Source organism: Podarcis tiliguerta (assembly GCF_965153285.1).
Source record: "Podarcis tiliguerta genome assembly, chromosome: 8".
NCBI classification, from domain to species: Eukaryota; Metazoa; Chordata; class Lepidosauria; order Squamata; family Lacertidae; genus Podarcis; species Podarcis tiliguerta.
This window is the reverse complement of record NC_139541.1, coordinates 21907622-21928698: the sequence shown is the minus strand read 5'-3', so window position 1 is coordinate 21928698 and position 21077 is coordinate 21907622. Positions and strand designations below refer to the sequence as shown.

At 50.1% G+C, this 21077-nt stretch overlaps 1 protein-coding gene across 1 annotated transcript in view; it reads left to right on the top strand.

The window, feature by feature from the left end:
• WNT4 (Wnt family member 4) overlaps positions 1-17222 on the top strand; it is a 52516-nt gene extending 35294 nt beyond the window's left edge. Inside the window, exons 2-5 of the mRNA XM_083452246.1 lie at positions 8135-8370; positions 12286-12417; positions 14251-14393; positions 16152-17222. Of these exons, the coding sequence (XP_083308372.1) occupies positions 8135-8370; positions 12286-12417; positions 14251-14393; positions 16152-16619 (979 nt within the window). The 3' untranslated portion in view covers positions 16620-17222. The remainder of the gene's footprint in view (positions 1-8134; positions 8371-12285; positions 12418-14250; positions 14394-16151) is intronic.
• Positions 17223-21077: the final 3855 nt, after the last annotated feature.

Here is a 21077-nt window from a genome sequence, read left to right as displayed (position 1 = left end):
CATGATTTTAGATGGGGTGTTATTATTTGATACATTTTTGTTTCCCATACCTGCCTTTAGTTGGGCATATTATTGAATTTTTGCTATTGCTTATTGGTCTATGTGGATCAATAATACAGTCGTACCTTGGTTTTTGAACAGCTTAGCTCCCGAATGTTTTGGCTCCTGAACGCCACAAACCTGGAAGTGACTGTTCTAGTTTGCGAACTATTTTTGGAAGCCGAATGTCTGACAGGGCTTCCGGAGCTTCTTGCAGCCAATCAGTAGCCGCACTTTGGTTTTTGAATGTTTTGAAAGTCGAACGGACTTCTGGAATGGATTCCATTCGACTTCCAAGGTATGACTGTAATTCAAAAGCTAATATTATTTTTATTTTTATTTAAATAGAAACTGAATTGAATTTCTCCTTCACCCCTAATATCCAGCAAAAAAAGAAAGAAACCCCTTTGCCAGAAAAAAATGAGTTATATCTCTGAAAAGCATGCCTGCCCCCATGAAAACTGCTCCAGTTGGAGGGGCTGTAACTTGGAGAAGGAATGTCTTCCAGGCTCAGTTTTCATCATCTGCTGTTTAAAAGGCCAAGCAGCAGGTGACCTGAGACCATGGAGAACTGCTGCCAGTTAGAGTAAGTAATGATGAACTCGAGAGTGTGCAATGGCTCAGCATGGCTGGTCCATATGTCCACCTTAAAGGGGCCACCAGATTCTTATGAGAAATCGACAAATTTCTGATGCCTCCAACAGCCAGGAAGATCGATATGGACCCTGTGGAAAGGGAAGTCAGAAGTGCACAGAATGCTGCTCCCCTTCAACTTCTGGTGGGCATTACGGCTGCGGAATAGTCAGCAAAGCCGTCACCAAGAGCGAGGAATGGAGATATTTCTAGGGTGGGCCATGCACAGTTCAGAGTATAGTTGGATCCAGCAGAGAACAGCTACTGTTGGGTGGCGGGCTTTGGAATGAGGAGAATCCATAGCATGTTTGAGGAAGAGCTGTGGATACAGCTTCCGGATGGCTCGGCTGGTTAGAGTGCGGTGCTGATAATGCCAAGGTTGCAGGTTCGATCCCCGTAAGTGACACCTGCGTATTCCTGCATTAGAATCATAGAATCATAGAATCATAGAGTTGGAAGAGACCACAAGGGCCATCGAGTCCAACCCCCTGCCAAGCAGGAAACACCATCAGAGCACTCCTGACATATGGTTGTCAAGCCTCTGCTTAAAGACCTCCAAAGAAGGAGACTCCACCACACTCCTTGGCAGCAAATTCCACTGTCGAACAGCTCTTACTGTCAGGAAGTTCTTCCTAATGTTTAGGTGGAATCTTCTTTCTTGTAGTTTGGATCCATTGCTCCGTGTCCGCTTCTCTGGAGCATTGCAGGGGATTGGACCAGATGATCCTCAGGATCCCTTCCAACTCTACGAGTCTAGAAGGTCCCAACTTCAATCCCCAACATCTGCAGGTAGGACTGGGAGAGATCCCAGTCTGGACCTCTGGAGAGACACAACCAGTGAGTGATGCTGAGAGCTAGGTGGACCAAGGGTCTGGCTCAGTATAAGGCAGATTCCTCTGTTCCATGTTCTTCCTGCAAGAGGAAGAGCAACGGTTCCCAATAGTTACTTTTATTTTTAAAGCAAACAAGTCAGGCAGACAGAAGGAGCTGGAGGTGTCGATGGGTGGATGGACTAGCTCTCTGTCGATTGAAGGCTTCTTCTGGCTTGGTCCCATTCCATCCCAAGTGGCTTCTACTCACAACCAAACATGGAGGAGGCCTCTCCTTAGGCTGCTTCCCCCACCACCCAGCTTGGCTTGGAAGAGAGGAGGGAGAGATTTGGAGGTGGTTGGGGCCTCAGGGACCCCACAGGATGTGCCCAGTCCCCAGTGGGTTATTCTGCAAAAGGCTTCAATTGGGGCTGGGACCCTGTGGTAGAGGGCATCTGCTTTGCAGGAATAAGGAGCTTGGGTCAATCCCCAATGGCCATCTCTAGGCAGGGCTGGGAATGTCCTTTGCTTGAAATACCAGAGGACCACTGCCAGTCTGTGCCAACCTCACGGTGCCAGATGGATGCAAGCATTGTTGCAAATCAGCTTTCTTCTCATTACTCAACTAGCTTAAGGAATCTTCTACATGAGTCTCAAAGCAACCTCCACACAAACACCATGAAATCATCTACAAGTGCTTAGGAAAACATTCCCCCCCCCAAAAAAAAAGGCTGGTTAAAAAATCAGCGCAAACCACAGAAAATACCTTTCCACCCACCTGGAAAAGCCTGCTGAAAAGAACAAACAAATATGTCTTGAAATGCTTTTGCTTGTCGTATCTCAGCAGAGATACGGGGGCAGCCACGATGAAAGCCCTGCACCAAGTTAATTCGGGCAGGCTTCCAGTCTTGGGGGGGGGGGGTGGCAGAGGGGACGAAGGAGGGACTCTCCCCTGTCACCTCCTGGGACTGTAAGGAGCAAGGCAGCCTCTCAAGTAACTTGGGCCTCACACTATATGGGGCCTTCTATTTTTCTGCCCAAATCTTGAGCTTCTCCTGGCGACGCAGCCTGGCTTGCCCAGTGGTTGAAAGGCCTGACTCTGTGAAGAGAACAGGGAGCCAGGAAAAGCTCAGCCTGGCCTTCAGGAGGGAAGTGGTTTTTGAGGGAGCCTCTGGTGATCAGAACGCTGCCCGTGCTGAGGGAGGGTTGTGGCAGCCAGCGCTGGCAGCCAGTGTCCTTCGCTCTGCTGACTTTGGCCGGCTCTCCACCACTTTGGCTTCTCCTAATAGCCCTTGGATACACTGTGACTCCTCAGCCCTGACAGGGCAAGTCCTATCCCTCTCCATTCTGGAGAGACAAAGGACAGCTGTTGAGCTCGGGAGAGCAGCAGGCTCCCAGGCCGGGGGGTGTGAGGGAGGGAGAAGAGGCAGGGAGAGGAGGGAATACCTCCAAGCCCATGTGTACATCTTGTGTACAGTAGCAGCTAGGGATAAGTGAAATCTCTCCGTTTCGGGTCCCATTCTCCGCTGCTAAGTTCCATTCTTTATGTTTCCACGCAGGATTGTGATTAAAAGGGGGGGGGAGAGGTCCTCACAAAAAATTCATCAGCAACTCAGTTCGGATTCCTCCTAACGGACACATGTTTGCATGCAAGCTTGAGTAATTATACACGTGTTTTGCAAAGCAATTTTCCCTAATGTAATGGGAGGAATTGAGTGTCATAGTCCTCTGGTTGTTCCATTAGCACAAGAATTTGTGCTTGCCAGGCAGAACAATCCCCTGTGTGCGGTTCTGGGGCTTCTCCTGACTCTCCAGAGCAGATTTGGGGGATATGTGTGGGGAGGAGAGGGGAAATCCCCACCGCACTAGCAAGAGCCCTTGGTCTGGCTTCTACTAGTGCACCAGTTTAGCTGAATGCGCCCCAATGCATTTTCCAATGGCGTTTTCAATAATATATGCATTTTTACGCACACTTGACTGTTGCCTATATATATTTTGCATGCATTACTTGGCTGGAGAACTGTACTGCAAAGTCTGAAGGTGTGTGCATTTAGAAGTGTGCATTTCTCTTTGTATGTTGTTTCAGAAAGTGTAAATTCATTAGCTTCGCTTTTAAATGTGGACGGAATTGAATTTCTTCCTAACCAGCAGAGCGCTGAAAGCGGCGCAGTTTGGAATAGTGTGCGATGCTAAGGAGTGGCATTCAAGGACAGAAGTGTGTCGTGCAGATACACTTTCTTTTGCATGCTTCGGGGTGGAACGTAAACGCTACACCTCTTGACTTCTGGGGCCTGCGGGATGTTCGGGGAAGGGATCCTGGCGCCCTCTAGCACCCAAAGAGGTGAAGTACAAGGGGAGCTAGCAAGACCAGCAAAAGAAACTCTTGAACAGCGATGGGCCAGTGCTGAAAGCTGGGTGATGTGTTTGCAAAAGCATCTAGCTCTTGCAACAGCTTTTTGAACTTGAGCTGAGTCAGGCAACTATCCCGTGGCAAGAGGAAGTAGGAAGCTTGGGTCTATTTCTGCTTTGTAAAACGAAGTCCATGAAATGAGTTGACTAGCCAAGGGCTGAGGTGCGTTTCTCAGCCCGGGGGCCACATCCCTTTCTGCACAACCTTTCAAGGGCCACAAGCCAGTGGTGGGCAGGAACAGAGGCCCAAAGTGGGTGGAGCGATGGATGCAAATATTATTCTGTACACTAAGCTAGTTTCTCTCCTGTCCACCTAGCAGTTTGGAAGCACATCAAGTGCAAGTAGATAAATAGGTACCACTCCAGCGGGAAGGTAAATGGTGTTTCCGTGCGCTGCTCTGGTTCACCAGAAGCAGCTTAGTCATGCTGGCCACATGACCTGGAAGCTGTCTGCGGACAAACGCCAGCTCCCTCGGCCTATAGAGCGAGAAGAGCGCCACAACCCCAGAGTCGTCCATGACTGGACCTAACGGTCAGGGGTCCCTTTACCTTTACCTAAGCTAGTTTCTACGCACACTCCTCCTCTCTATTCAGGGAAGCGATAAGTATTATTTTTTTATTAATGATTTGTGGTACAAAACAAACAAACAAACAAGGGAAAGTACATATAGCGTCTCCACTTTCAAGCCACAGAGTCTTTTTTTCAGTTTGTATACATTCGGTATGAGACACTATTGTCATAGACATTGGGGGCAAAGGGAGGGGGGAGAAAGAGGGATGGAGAAGGTTGGGGGGTGATATTTTCATTATGAGAGTTGAAGGACCCTTCCAGCTAGGTAGAAAACACTCCAGAAGAGTGAAATGGAAGGTTGCTAGAGGGTGTGGCCTGTGGAGACTCTCAAGGGCCAGACAGAGGTTTGGAGGGCCACATTTGGCTCCTGGGTGTGAGGTTCCCCATCCCTGGATTAAAAGAGCACCATGGTGTTGGTGGCAGTCTTCCTTTTTTATTTCATGACAGAGTCATTTGTTAGGAAGCAGAGCAGCGAGGGCAATTTGCTGGGGAGATTCCTGGCATCCACAAAGCACTTCACTTCCTGGCTCATGGTGCAATCCTGTTCACAGCTCTTCAGAAGTAAGTCCCATTGAGTTCAGTGGGGTTTACTTCCATGCAAGGAGGGTGCAGGATTGTGGCAGGCCTCTCCAGGCAGTACCTTGAAACAGTTACCGTATTTTTCACCCTATAGGACGCACTTTTTCCCCTCCAAAAATGTAGGGAAAATGTGTGTGCCTGCCCCGCAAGCTCCGGGGACAGCTGGGAGGCGCAGCGCGTCTTCCCCCTGTCCCCAGACCTGATCTGAAGGCGGGCGGTGGGGAGAAGAGCGCTTCTTCCCGCTGCCTGCCCCGCAAGCTCCGGGGACAGCTGGGAGGCGCAGCGCGTCTTCCCCCTGTCCCCGGACCTGATCTGAAGGCGGGCGGTGGGGAGAAGAGCGCTTCTCCCCACTCCCGGCCCCACAAGCGCCTGGGGGGGAAATAATTTTTTTTTCTTTATTTCCCCCCCAAAAAACATGGTGCGTCCTATGGGCCGGTGCGTCCTATGGGGCAAAAAATACGGTACCCAGGGGGGAAAGGCAAGGGTGACCTAATCAGCAAAAGGCCATCCTAGCATCAGGGAGATCCGGGTTCAAGTGCTTGCCCAGCCAAGGTGACGCTGGGCCAGTCATACATTCAGGGCTTCGCCTTACCTCTCAGAATTGTTGTGAGGGCGAAATGGGAGGAACTGTGTACGTCAGCTCGAGGTTTTTCAGGGGCGTGCGGGGGAACGGCAGGATGAAAATGCAATGAAACAATTTGCAACTTTTTATTTGTCAAAAAGGAATTGTCGTGGTTTCACAGCGAACTGCTTCCTTGGTGGGTGGTTATTGCAATCTTTGCTTTTAGAACTTCTCTTTCGTTCTTGTGACAGTAATGGTTTGAGAGTGAGGAGCTGATGAAATCTTTTTGGGGTGACTGGTCAGGTGCCCATCCCCATGGAGAACTCTTTGCAGAGCCGGCCCTGCTGTTAGGCAAATGCAAGCACCGGGTGTTGGCAGGGGGTGGACAGGCAATAGCATCTTGGTGTCTGAAGTCAGAGGTGTGTGGCCTTTATTCCCTAAGTTAGCCTGCTGGCCTGGGTGCAGTGGAGCAGGTTGTCTCACTGCAAGTCCTGGGGGTAGCATTTAGCTGCCGGTTGAGTCAACTTCTATACAGTGGTACCTTGTTTCTCAAACTTAATCTATTCTGGAAGTCCGTTCCAAAACCAAAGTGTTCCAAAACCAAGGAGCGCTTTCCCATAGAAAGTAATGCAAAACAGATTAATCCATTCCAAACTTTTAAAAACAACCCCAAAAGCAGCAATTTAACAGCAATTTTAATATCTAACAAAACCATTGATCCATAACATGAAAGCAGTAATAATCAATGTACTGTACTATAAAATAGATAAGACAGTATTGTAGATGATAAAATAAAAATTAAAAACTTTTCTTATCTGCACTGATGACAGTCAATGTTTGGATGGGGGAGCTTTTATCCATTTCTGCAGTCACACAATCAATCAGTAGCTCAACTGGGTTCCACACAGTCACAAAAACAAATTAACCGAAAAAGCCTCAAAAACAAAAATGCAAAATAAATAGCAAAAGCGCAAAACTTAATCCGTTCTGGAAGTCCATTTGACTTTAGAAATGTTCGAAAACCAAGGCGCAGCTTCTGATTGGTGCAGGTGCCCCAGAAACAATAGCCAACAGCTGTGTTGGACATTCGGCTTCCGAGAAACATTTGAAAACTGGAACACTTACTTCTGAGTTTTCAGCATTTGGGAACCAAGGCGTTTGAGAACCAAGGTACCACTGTGCATGTATTTGCAGTGCAGAAAGTCTGTATCTTAGCGGCAGGGCTCCGCTTTGCAAGCAAAAGAGCCCCAGGTTCAAGCCCCGGCATCTCTAGTGCTGGGGGTTGTAGCTCTGTGTGGGGTAAACTACAGTTCCCAGGATTATTTAGGCAACGTGATGTATGTAACTCACTTTTATTTTAACCTTTTTAAAGCTGGCGGAGGCAGCTTCTTTTCACTAAGCGTTTGGAGACAGGATCAGAGATGGAGTAGCCACGGCTGCTGTTTTGTTTTCCTGCTGCTGCTTTGTGGAATTTTTTTTTTCTTTTCGTGGGTATTTCCAATGTATTTTACTAGAGTTTTGAATGATCTTATGTGGCTAGCCACCATGGGGAGCTCTTTGAGCAAAATATGGGTGGTATATTAAAGAGAATGCAGTTGTATAGACAAGAGTTGGAGGCCGAAGAAGACGTGACGTTATGGGTGCCTTTGCATTTAACGTGCAAGTTTTTTTGGGGGGGGGGAATGCAAAAGAGCATCAGATGAGGCTGGGGCTATACTGATAATTAGCAGAATCACTACAGATATGGAAGGGGAAAGGGGGGGTTTCTCCCCGCAAAGAAAGCAAGATAAGGGATTTTCATCAGGATTGCAGCAACGGTTATGTACCCCTCCAGTCTGTTGCGATTCTGATCATTATCGCTATAACTCCCTTTGGCAGGATGGGGTATCTCCATCCCATGGGCCCATCTTGGAAAGCAGCAGCCAACACAGCAGGATTTAACCCCATTTTTGCTCAACACCTGATGGGCCGGGGTTTGAATCCTGTTCAGTTTTGCAAGATTCTATGCAAAAAAAAAAAAAAAACCTTGAGGACTTCAGAACACCTTACACCTGATGTCATTTGGGACATCAGTTGATTGACAGCTGAGCAGCCCTGCCCACTTGTCAAATTTGGCCTCAGGAGGCCGATCCTGATAAGCTCCTGGCCCGTGGAGCTGAAAAGGTTCTCTGCCCCTGCTTCAGAGTATATATATCCCACTCTACCATGAAGATTGCAGGGGGTTGTGCTAGATGACCCCTGGGGTGCCCTTCCAGTTCTGTGATTCTGTGATTCCAGGGATCAAACCTGAGACCTTCTGTAGGCAAAGCCGTTGGGCCACAGCAATGGAGGAAAGGGTTAAATGATCTTTACACCCCTGCTGCTATTTGCATTTCTTAAAACCTGCATGCTCAGTGCAAAAAAATTGCAATGAACCTGCAGTTTGGTACTTGGCTACTGGGTTTGCTGTTAGGTGGCTGGGATCCACTGCTCACTTCATTGTTGTCCTTGTTCCTCCTCCCTTCTCTCCCCAACCCCATATCGTCCTAGCAGATATTTGGCAAAGCTGTCTTCTGTGGGAAGTATCTCTGAGGAAGAGACCTGTGAGAAGCTGAAGGGTCTGATCCAGCGGCAGGTGCAGATGTGCAAGAGGAACTTGGAGGTCATGGACTCGGTGCGCCGGGGGGCACAGCTGGCCATTGAGGAGTGCCAGTTCCAGTTCCGCAACCGCCGTTGGAACTGCTCCATGCTGGACAGCCTGCCAGTCTTTGGGAAAGTGGTGACACAAGGTGAGGCTTCCCCCCTTTTGGTGCATTGGGCCACATGCAGAAGGTTCCCTGGGTAATGGGAGGGCCATAGCTCAGTGACAGAGCCTCCCCTTTGCATGCAGAAAGTCCTGGGTTCAGTCCCCAGGCTGGGAGTTACCCCTGTTCGACAACCCTGGAGCGCTGTCGCAAGTCGGTGAGCTAGATGGGCCCTATGGTCTGCCTTGGGGTGAGGCGCCTCCCTATTAAACAAGCTTTCCTCAGAATCATGAGGACCAGCATCTTGGCTTTTTATTAATAGAAGGGCCATGGCACAGTTGTAAAAGCACCTGCTTTGCTTGCAATGGCTCCCAGGCCAATCCCTGTTGTTTGCAGGTAGAGCTGGAAATGTCCTCTGACAGAAACCTTGGAGAGCGGCAGTCAGTCAGTATGGAAAATACGAAATAGCTGGAACAATGGTAGGCCTAGGAGATATATTGATATATCGCCCAGGACCAGAGTTCCTTCCTCCAGCAGCACTGCTAGCAGAGGCACCTATCACACTCTGCCCTCATACGATGAGGAGAAACAAGTTGTATCCTCGAGGTGCTGATACAGCTTGTTCCTCCCTCTGTATTGTTAAACTGCTAACTGAGAAGTGTGCAGCTGCCCTTGCCTCAGTCGAGCAGTTAAAGGAGCCCCCAGCCCGGCGCTGGCTCCCGCAAGCTGGCAGCAGGGTGGGAGCTCTGTGAAACTGCTAAGCTGGGGAGAGTGGTTGCTGCAGTGAGCAGTTAAAGGAGCCCTGATGCTCTTGCAGTTCACACATAAGCAGCGAGAGCACTGGGGCTATCTCAGCTGGGGGGGGGGGGGACCTTCCCTTCCTCCAGCTGAGCAGTGCAGACAAACTTCATTGTCCAAGCCTGCAAGCCTTGAGGTGAGAACTAGGGCAGTTTCACCTGGTGTCTCTCGGGCAGAGGCCCATGCATCTTATTTTTTCAACATCGCGGTATATCGCCAAACTGGCGATGCACCGCAATGTTGAAAAGCTGGTATCGCCCAGCCCTAAGCAATGGTCTAACTCGAGCAGCAGCTATCCTATTTTAAAGAAGCAGGTTGATTAGGAGAGATGCAGACATCTGGGGCATAGCAAGATTGGGATTTTGCTGGAGTCCAATGCATTAGAAAGCTGAAGATAGGCAGGATTAATATCCAAGCATCTCCGGCCATTGTCCCTGCTGAATGAGGCTGGTGGGAATTGGAGTCCAGGAACACATGCGGGGCCACAAGGTAGCGCCCCACCCCACCCCCGCTCAGGAGTCTCATAGTTCAGGTGCGCAAGATACAGCAGCCAAGCAGGGTCCTCTGGGAAAGGGGGGCACGAAGGCGGCAGACCCCTCCTGTTGCTTTTTTGCAGCACTCTGGATTCCAAGGTAGACCGCACCTGCATGTGGAGGTTCTGTTTCACCAGCACAGCTGATAGCTACCAAATCAGACCATTCATCCTCCCATGAATTTGTACAAGGGTTCAAAGGTCCAGGATTAAGGTCTGGGATTGGTTTGGGGGCATCCTTCAGATGCTCAGTTATATACACACACCACACACACAAAACAACAACCCAGAGGCCTCTGCCACTCCCTGTGAACTGCCCCCAACTTACAGCTACCCACCCACATTCAGGTTGCCATCCTTGCCACCGCTGCGCCTCCTGATTTAACTTTCCCCCGTCCGTCTTCAGAGCAGGGCTGCAGATTTGTGCTTGCAAAGGTTTCGCCCTGGAAATGCCAGAAATACCAGCGAGTGAAGTCGTCTCCCTCTCGGGCGGCCACAGAGCGAAACCCACGGACGCTAGGCCTGCTATTAACCTCGATTAACTCGGAGGTCGCTCGGTTGCTTTGAGTCTCTGGTGCCTGAGCCGTCCTGACCGCCGGGACGTTTTATTTCTCTGCGCCCACCCCCCCCCCTTCCCAGACACCCCTCTCTCCTGTTGAGGCTCTGGGATTGGTGTGTGTGTGTGTTCAAGGGCATTTGTGTCCTCCCCTGCTGGCTGTTTGGGGCTGTGAGAATGGAGCAAAGGCCTCTCAGTGGGGCCTGTGCCAGGATCTTCCAAGACAGAAGGGTCTGTTCCAGTCTAACCACCCCTTGGCAGGGACGGAGTGTTGCAAGACATAATTGAGAACTGCTAAACCAATATTCCTCTTTCGTTAACTCCACCCGCATGCACCTACCCACATGAGGGTGGCTGGGGCGGGGGGGGGGGGGGAGGTAGCGAGAAGAACACACACAGCCACCAACATAGCTTCACCTCTTCTTCATCTTCTCTTCCTCCACCCCCTGCTTCTGCAGAGTTGCAGAAAGCAATAAGAGGAGTTCTCAGCCTGGCTTGGTAGATGTTCCCAGCCTGGGAGCAGAGCAGGAAAGAATATTAGAGAGGAGTTTGGACTCTACTGAGAGGAGTTTCGGACAGGGGGGCATGTTTAATTTTCTTTGCTAGGCTTAATTTGCTGAGTCAAATACTGACTCAGCAAGTAAGCATATAGGCTGGGTCTGGAACCATGGTAGAGAAGGAAAGGTTTAAGACACGGGTAGGCAAACTAAGGCCGGGGGCCGGATGCAACCCATTCGCCTTCTCGATCCGGACCGCGGACAGTCCGGGAATCAGCGTGTTTTACTCATTCTACATGAGTAGAATGTTGATGAGCCCCAGCTACCCCTAGTTCACAAGGGATGCTGCAATACTAATGAATGAACTATGAGCCTCAGAAATAAAGAGTTCACTTCCTTTGCCAATGAGGAACCTCTGTATACGAATATTCCACAATACAACTGCATTTTGAGGCTGCTGCTAAATAATTTGTGTGCAGGTGCAGAGTTTCACTTTTTTTTATAGTGTCGGAAGAAAAAATTCTCCCACCACCATTTCCCTCCTTCGAAGATATAAAAGCAAAATGATTTGATGATTAATAGAAGCTGGCCATATACTGTTATTTGTTGACTTTGTTTTATTTGCCTTCCTAAGAATTTGTGGCCCATGGCAAGCCCTGTTTATGGAAGTTTTAAATGTTTGATGTTTTATCGTGTTTTTAATATTCTGTTAGGAGCCATCCAGAGTGGCTGGGGAAACCCAGCCAGATGGGCAGGGTATAAATTTATTATTATTATTATCATCATCATCATCATCATCATTGTTGTTGTTGTTGTTATGTTTGCTCATTAAGGGGCCAATGGACTCAGAGGTTTGGGTAGTGCTGTGTTTTTGTGCAGACTGAAGTTCTAGTGCCTTTTAGGAGCAATTCACCTGATAATGGTCTTCCTTGCACAGAGATGCAGTCCGTGGGTAAAACTGAGGTTAAGTAAATAAATAAACCTCGGTTTCGCCCACGGACTCCATCTCTGTGGAAGGGAGACCATTGCTCGCCATGCTTTGTTTTGTTTTCAAAAGGGGGCTGTGGATCTTTCTCCCAAGAGCAGCAATGCAAAGATGAACAGCAAGCAGAGAGATAAGCAGATAAACAAGCAGGTTTTGTGCAGAACAGCTTTTGCCAGCTTGCTGTCTTCCAGATGTTCTGGTCTACAGCTCCTATCAGTATGACACATCTGGAGGACACCAGGCTGGAGAAGGGCTTGTACAGAGCAATGAGCCATTTGGCCAGATCCGTGTAACATGTAGGTTTGTCCCCTAAAACACTGCTGAGTTCCACTCACCCAAGCACAGGTTATGCACTAACTCGTGCCTCTTTTGGGGGTTGGACTAGATCAGGCTTCCTCAAACTCAGCCCTCCAGATGTTTTTGGCCTACAGCTCCCATGATCCCTAGCTAGCAGGACCGGTGGTCAGGGATGTTGGGAACTGTAGTCTCAAAACATCTGGAGGGATGAGTCTGAGGAAGCCTGGACTAGATGATACCTTGGGTCCCTTTTCAATGCCACAATTCTATTCTTCTTCTCTGCTTTCTCCACCAGGGACGCGGGAGGCCGCCTTTGTGTATGCAATTTCCTCCGCTGGTGTTGCCTTTGCCGTGACGAGGGCATGCAGCAGCGGGGAACTCGACAAATGTGGGTGCGACCGCACAGTCCATGGGGTCAGCCCTCAGGGTAAGTACATGAGTGGGAGTTCAGGGGGTGGAGGTAGGACCACTGAAGGGCTGGGCGGCCGACAGCCCTCCAGAGCAGGGACGTCAGGACGTTTTCTGCTCTGCGCCAAGTTTGTCGCACGCAGAGCTGTTTCCATTCCACCCAAAGTTGCGTTGTTTGCTGTGCTGTCTGCTGTGCCCAAATTGTGTATATTATGTAACTGCTTATGTAAATGGTGTTGCTGTTGTGCTACTCCACCCCAATCCCTGTATGTGCAAAGGAACGGCAATTATGCACCGTTTTGCAGACTGAAAGCAACAGCAGCAGGAGATCCTGGCCATTGTTCACTCAACTTATTTCCTTTCTGGATATGGGACAAAATAAGCAAATGCTGGCAATTTCTGCCCCCATTGCCACCTCCTTTGGAATTCTCCAACTTCCCTGCTCCAGGTGTCACTGAACTACAACTCCCATCTGCCCTCACCACTGACTATGCTGGCTAGACCTGGTGGGAGTTGGAATTCCAGGATATCTGCAATGCGCTCTACATGGGGCTACCTTTGAAGGTGACTCGGAAACTACAAGTAATCCAGAATACGGCAGCTAGGACCCTATAACACTGGTCCTAAAAGACCTGCGTTGGCTCTCAATACGTTTCCAAGCACAATTGAAAGTGTTGGTGCTGACCTTTAAAGCCCTAAACGGCCTCAGCCCAGTATACCTGAAGGAGGGTCTCCACCTCAATCGTTCAGCCCAGACATGGAGGTCCATCTCCGAGGGGCTTCTGGCTGTTCCCTCACTGTGAGGTTACAGCGAACCAAGTAGAGGCCCTTCTCGGTAGTGGTGTCCGCCATGTGGGGAACGCCTTCCCATCAGATGTCAAGGAGATAAACAACTATATGACTTTTAGAAGACATCTGAAGGCAACCCTGAATAGGGAAGTTTTTAATGTTTGATGTTTTATTGTATTTTTGTATTTTGCTGGAAGCCACCCACAGTGGCTGGGGCAACACAGTCAGATGGGCAGCATATACCGTATTTTTTGCCCCATAGGGCGCACCTAGTTTTTTTGGGGGGAAATAAAGGGAAAAAATATATTCCCGAGCTTCCCCCACCCCAGCCCCCAGAACAGGCTGCTATCCACAAGCCTAGGGAGCCCGGTGGGAAGTTGCAGCACTCCCCGAGCTTCACTCCCCGAGCTTCGGGCTGCAGGCAGCTGTCCGCAAACCTGTGGAGCCCAGAGGAAGTTTCCGTCGGGCTCCACAGGCTTGCGGAGAGCTTCCTGAAGCCTGGAGAGCGAGAGGGGTCAGTGCGCACCGACCCCTCTCGCTCTCCAGGCTTCAGCGAAAGCCTGCATTCGCCCCATAGGACGCACACACATTTCCCCTTCATTTTTGGAGGGGGAAAAGTGTGTCCTATGGGGCGAAAAATACGGTAAATGATAAAATTATCATCGTCATCTGGAAGGCCATTGTTGGCATAGATGAGCTTTTCTCAAACTTGGTTCCCCAGCTGTTGGTGGACTGCAACTTCCATCACCCCTTGGCATGCAAGGGGCAGTGTCACAATTCAAGGACACATTCAAGGCAGGCAAAAGCATCAAGGTGTGCACAGAGCAAGGCCTCTATGGGGCATCTCCTGAAGACAGGAGATGTTGCCTGGGGGAGTCCTGAGGGCCAGATAGAGGCCTGGGGGGGCACATTTGAGTTCCCGCACGCCTGCCCTGTAGCCTCCCAGAGGAGAAAGAGGGAGGGAGCCCCTCTCTTGCCATTGGGCTGCAGTGCTGTGTAATGAGTCATGCTGTCCTCCCCATGTAAGTGCTGCCCTTTGTTTTCCTTCGCCTCCTTGCTCTAGGCTTCCAGTGGTCCGGCTGTTCCGACAACATTGCCTACGGAGTGGCCTTCTCTCAGTCCTTCGTTGACGTCAGGGAGAGGAGCAAAGGGGCTTCCTCCAGCAGGGCGCTCATGAACCTTCATAACAACGAAGCCGGGAGGAAGGTAAGAGCAGAAGGCTTGTGCATCTTGCTTCCCGGGCTGTGGGGCAGCCACACACTGCTTCCTGTGCTTGCTGGCTTTTGGAAGAGAACAAGTTTCTAGCCCTTAAACCTGCAGAGAGAAACTTGAATGTGTGGGAAAACAGCTGGTCAAGACTTTCGGATGACGGAGGAGGAATGAGCACTCTGCTCTGTGTGTCTGCATCATCTCTTCTCTTTCCAGCCAGCAATGGCTGATGGGAATTGTAGTCCAACACACAGGCAGGGCATCAGGTCGGTTAAGACTGTGTTTCCCTACCATGTCACTCATGGCCAAGTGAACAATGCAACATTTAAAAAAGCTTGCAGAACTGGCAAGAAATGAAAATAGCTGCCATGGGTTTTTTTTGGGGGGGGGGTGTCTTCTGTCTTTCCGTGGAGAAGTGTTAGCAGATGTGGACTAACTTTTACTCTCAGTGGGTATATTTCATTTCTCCACCATCAAGGGTTGATGGTTTTTTAAGCAGGAACTTGGGGTGTCTGGAGGACTGGAACAGATATACACCCAATGCCTGAGCCAAAAATTCACCGATATATCAATAAAGTTGTGACCCTTTCTAATCCAGAACATTGTCTGCTAGAATTTATTAATCAGACACGTTGTGGGTTAAACCACAGTGCCTAGGACTTGCCAATCAGAAGGTCAGCGATTCGAATCCCCGCGACGGGGTGAGCTCCCATTGCTCGGTCCCTGCTCCTGCCAACCTAGCAGTTCGAAAGCACGTCAGAGTGCAAGTAGATAAATAGGTACCGCTCCGGCAGGAAGGTAAACAGCATTTCTGTCCGCTGCTCTGGTTTGCCAGAAGCGACTTAGTCATGCTGGCCACATGACCCGGAAGCTGTACGCCGGCTCCTTCAGCCAATAAAGTGAGATGAGTGCCGCAACCCCAGAGTCGGCCATGACTGGACCTAATGGTCAGGGGTCCCTTTACCTTACTGGTGTGTGGGGCATGCCACTGCAACTGGGCCTCAAACAAACATACAAACAAGCTTCATGTTGAGTTCCCCCACTTTCCCCCCAGAAAAAAGTACTTCCCCCATCCCACTCCCACTGACGTATGGGTAGTGGGTGTCACCTACCTCAAAATCCTAAAGTGTTTGCAGTTTACGAATCTCTTTCCATGAAATATCTGGGCAGCTTACGGCACATTGTGACTAGCAGCCATTGCTAGCCTTGCCCTCCATGAATTTGTCTAATTCTCTCTTGATCCAAACTGGTGGTCATCACTGCCACCTGCAGGAGCAGGTTCTGCTGTTGAACCATTCGCTGAATGAACCTGCCCTGAATCTCCCAACATTCAGCTTCCCTGGCTAGCCATGCTGCCTTGATGTAAGACGTCACAAATGTCGGGCATGTCCTCATTGTCGTCGTTTGCCACTTTGTTGTTCGTGTCTTGTTTTATGGGGGGGGGGGGTAAAGAATGAAAGGAAGAAAGGAACGTGTTTGTAAGTACAGTGGTACCTCTGGTTGCGAACGGGATCCGTTCCGGAGCCCCGTTCGCAACATGAACAGAATGCAACCTGCGTGTGCACGGATTGCGATTCATCACTTCTGTGCATGTGCGTGATGTCATTTTGCGCGCATGCGCGAGCGGCGAAACCCGGAAGTAACCCTTTCTGGTACTTCCGGGTCGCCGCGGGACGTATCCTGAAAGAACGTAACATAAAGCGGATGTAACAAGAGGTATGACTGTAAATGAATTTCTGCTCCTTCCCCACCCAGGCCATCCTGAACCACATGCGGGTGGAGTGCAAGTGCCACGGCGTGTCCGGCTCGTGCGAGGTGAAGACCTGCTGGAAGGCGATGCCCCCCTTCCGCAAGGTGGGCAACGTGCTGAAGGAGAAGTTCGACGGGGCCACGGAGGTTGAGCAGCGGAAGGTGGGCTCCACCAAGGTGCTAGTCCCAAAGAACTCCCAGTTCAAGCCCCACACGGACGAGGACCTGGTCTACCTGGACTCCAGCCCCGACTTCTGCGAGCACGACTTGAGGAACGGCGTCCTGGGCACCAGCGGCAGGCACTGCAACAAGACTTCCAAGGCCATCGACGGCTGCGAGCTGATGTGCTGCGGCCGAGGCTTCCACACGGACGAGGTGGAGGTGGTGGAGCGGTGCAGCTGCAAGTTCCACTGGTGTTGCTTTGTCAAGTGTAAACAGTGCCACCGCGTGGCAGAGATGCACACCTGCCGGTGACGTGGGCAGAGCAGACTCCGTGGCCAGAGCAGGGCCCAGAGACCGCTTTTTCGGGGTTGCCCCGCTTGGGAGACGCTTCAAAGGGAAACAGATTTTTTTTTAAGGAAAAATATTTAAAAGTTCCAATAGGGATTGTCTTTTTTATTTTTCAACGTCGTCGTTGTCCTCTTTGGCCTGCTGTATTTATTGCCCAGAACCAGAAACCTTTCCTCCTGGCTTTGGGGGGCAGGGGTGAAGGACAGGGGTTTGCTCTGCTCCATGGTGCTGAGGGGAAAAGTGTGCCCCCCCACCTGCATCACCCGGAGACCCTCCTGCCTCCACCTACAGACCTAAAACGGAAAGGAAAGGTCATGCCTGGAACAAATCGCCCTTTGCAACGATGCATGTTTGAGACTAGGGGCTGATCCTGGAAAGGGGGGGGCAATTAAAAAAGAAAGAAAATGTGGTGTTATGGAACGATTTTGGATGCAACTGCTTTTCCACCAGGAAGACGTTGGGGTTGGGTTGGGGGGGGCGTCTGAGGCAGATCATCTAAAGGGCAACGTCCCCCTTCCTTCCTGCATCTCCCCACATAATAAACGCGGGGTGCAATCTGCCAAGACATCCTCCAGGATACTTCTCGTCAAAATGAACTCTTGCATCACTGTGGGTCACTTCTATAGGGTTTGTGCAGAATGAGGTTTGCGACCTGTGAGTCTCTCTCTCTTTCTCTCTCTGCCAAAGTAATTTTCCCCAAAATCACAAGCCCTTGTAGCAGTGTTCAAAACTCACATTGTTCTAGGCGCACTTTGCAACAGGGAATTTCATTAGCGCAAGCAGTTTCTGAGTGCTGGGCACTGTACTGTGCCTAAGATTTCAGATTAAAACTGTAGAGCGGAAGAAAAAGAGGACCTTTTTCTGCCTCCCCACTTCCAGCTATTCTCTGAAGAGACCCTCTTACGAAAATTAGGGGGGTGGGCAGGGGAAGGACCAGACCATGTGAAAAATGAACCTAATATTTTAGCTGTGGTTCATTCATTTTCAGCTTTGTATTCTTGTTATAAAAAAATGCGCCTAGACATTGTTGCGCCCATAACCTAGGTGTAAGGTGCCATTAAGTTCCTAGCTTTGATATCTCACTTTCTAATACTGCCTTGTAGATAAGCTTCCTTATCTCCCCCACCCCACCGACTCCCAGGGCTATTTGTAATACTTGCTGGGGGAGGGGGGTTAATCTAAGCCAGGGCTCTGTATGTGGATCACATATGGGAACCTTTGGCCATGCAGATGTTGCTGAACTACAACTCCCATCAGCCCGAGCAAGCATGGGCTATGGCCAGGGGTGATGGGAGTTGTAGTTCATCCAAAACACCTGTGCGGCCAAAGGTTTCCCTTTACCTGTTGTAGATCCTAGACCAGGGGTGAGGAACCTCTTTCAGCCTGAGGGTTATATTCCCCTTGTGGACAGCCTTCCGGGGTCTTGTGCTACTGATGGGAATGGCAAAAGTGAGTGTGATCGGATGCCCTCTATCCAGGCGAAAGGTTTTATCACAGTTCAAGGACACACTGCCTTTGATGAGGTTATAGAACAGAGCCAGTGAGGGGTGAGGCCTGGGCAGAGTGTGGGAAGGGTACTTTGCGCATGCACAGAGGCACCACCTGACCCCACTTAGTTACAGTCAGGGGTGCCAACTTGAATAAAATACGGGGGGGGGGCAGGTAAGACCTGCCCTGCACAATCAATCAAAGGTGTTGTTTCTACAGCAGAACCATGGAACTGCTGTCCAAACTGAACTAGGCTCATTGCTTTCTTTCCCTGGTACATATTAAAGGCAAACAAAGATGCCACAGACAGACCAGATAGTGATCAGCAAGAGAAATTCGCTACCCACATGGGAGAAATGAATAGGTAGGATTGAGATGCTGGTGGAACGGGAGAGAGGAACCGGTGAGGACCAATCTTACCAGATTGAAGATTTGGTTGTAGATGAAGAAATCAGTGTCCACCTCGAAAATGCACCCATGTGGAAGCAGAAAATCTAAAGCAAGGCTGGGGGGAGCTGTGGCCCCTCCAGATGTTTTTGGACTCCCAACAGCACCAGCCAATATGGCCAAAAGTCAAGGATGATGGGAGTTGGAGTCTAGCAAGATCTTAAGGGCCACTGCTTTCCCATCTGAAGGTTGGATCCATCTTTGCTGAGCAGCCTAAACCCTAGTCGGGTCATTCACTTCAATGGCTCCACTCCGAGCAGGGCTAGCATTAGATACAACCATAACTCTCCACAAGCCACCTGATGGCAGTCTGTGACAGAGGGCAAGCTGAGACAGCTCAGTTGGTAGAGCACAAGACTCTTAACCTGACGGTCATGGGTTTGAGCCCCATGGTGGGCAAAAGATTTCTGCATTGCAGAGGGTTGAGGTAGATGACCCTCATGGTCCCTTCCAACTCTGCAATTCTTTGGGTCTATATGTACATAGGAGCCAATCCCACTGGAATGGATGGGCCTTGTTTCTGAGATGAGACATACAGTAAGTCTCCTACCTGCCCCTGCTATACAATAGGGGACCTCTATGCCCATTTGTCTCAGGGACATTTGCTTAATAAGGCAGCCAAAGTCCCATGAAAAGCACCACCACCCAACCTCCTGCTGCTTGATTCTGGGACAGTTTGTAGGATTGGTGGATGAGCAGAGCACTTTTTTCTTTTGCTCTATGGGCCTCGCATTTTTCTTCTTCCTAACAGAGTGAGGGGAAAGGTTAGGGAGGGGGGGATGCAGGCACACATTCAAGGCTGTCTCTGCTGTGGCAGTGATGTGGCGGGGGAGTGCTGTGGTCACTGGAACAAGCTCCAGATGAGGTCCGGCTGGAATATTTTGGCCGCTGAACGACACAGCAGCAAATTCAGTTGTTGGGAACCGAGCCGATTGCCCGGAATGGGCCCCTTTGCTCTCTCTCTCTCTGCCAGGAGGGAGAAGGAGGCAGAAGCTTGCTTTGGACCCAACGTCCTGCCCCATCTGCAGTCTTCCTTGTAGACTCTCTTGACTTGTGGCAGAAGCCAATTCTGCTTGTTTTCTGCGGGTGTGCATAGAAGGGAGCTGAAAAGCATCCCTGCGCTATTATCAGCAGCCTTTTAGCAAATGATTCTTTCTTACTGCACATTTTATAAACTCTGGATACCCGTTGGATACATCCAGCATTCGGCCTCCGGCAGACTCGCCACTAGGTGAGTGATAGATGTTGTGGAATTTGCCCTGTGTGATTCATGGCACGGAAGGAGAAGGTAAAGGTAAAGGGACCCCTGTCCGTTAGGTCCAGTTGCGGACGACTCTGGGGTTGCGGCGCTCATCTCGATTTACTGGCCGAGTGAGCCAGTATGCAGCTTCTGGGTCATGTGGCCAGCATGATTAAGCTGCTTCTGGCGAACCAGATCAGCGCACGGAAACGCTGTTTAGCTTCCCGCCAGAGTGGTACCTATTTATCTACTTGCATTTTGGCGTGCTTTCGAACTGCTAGGTGGGTAGGAGCAGGGACCGAGCAACAGGAGCTCACCCTGGTGCAGGGATTCGAACCGCCGACCTTCTGATTGGCAAGTCCTAGGCTCTGTGGTTTAACCCACAGCACCACCTACATCCCTAAGGAGAAGCTAGCCCTCCTTTTTTTAAAAAAATCTACATTCTGAACTTCTCCAGTTTAAGCGCCAATCCAAATGTATGGCTGAATGCTCCTATGAGGACGACACATCCTTAATAGTCATGCTCTTGAAGTCAGGGACAACCACAAGGTTTATGTCCCTTCATTCACCCTAGCAGTGGGGAAGCCACTGACGGATCAAGTCAAAGGCTTATCATACTCCAGCATCCTGTTCTCACAGTGGCCAATCAGATGGCCCAGTGGGAAGGTCCCAAGGAGGACCTGAGTTCCACAGCAACTCTCCTGGCTTGCAGTTCTCGGCAACTGGCATTCAGAGGCATATTGCCTCTGGCAGTGGAAGTAGAACACCACTGGTAACCTTATTCTCCTCCATCAACTTGTCTAATCCTCCTTTAAAGCCATCCAAGTTGGTGGCCATCACTGCCTCATGCAAAGCATGTGCTCGCCATAAACAACATCCCAGGTTCGATCCCTGGCCTCTCCAGTTAAGAGCTAGGAAAGACTCCTGGAAACTGTGGAGAGCCACTGCCGGTCAACACAGGCCAGGCTTTCCAAAGCCTGATGTTCTCCAGATGTTGTTGGACACCCAGTTGCCATCAGCATGGGGCTTGTGGGAGTTGGAGCCAGAACAAAATCCGGAGAACACCAGGTTGGGGAAGGCTGGCGTATTTATTGAGCTAAGTCACAGTGTTTCCCAAACCTGGGTCTCCAGCTGGACTACAACTCCCATCATCCCTAGCTAGCAAGAGCAGCAGTCAAGGATGATGGGAATTGTAGTCCAAAGACAGCTGGAGACCTAAGTTCGGGAAACACTGGCCTGGGTAGAAG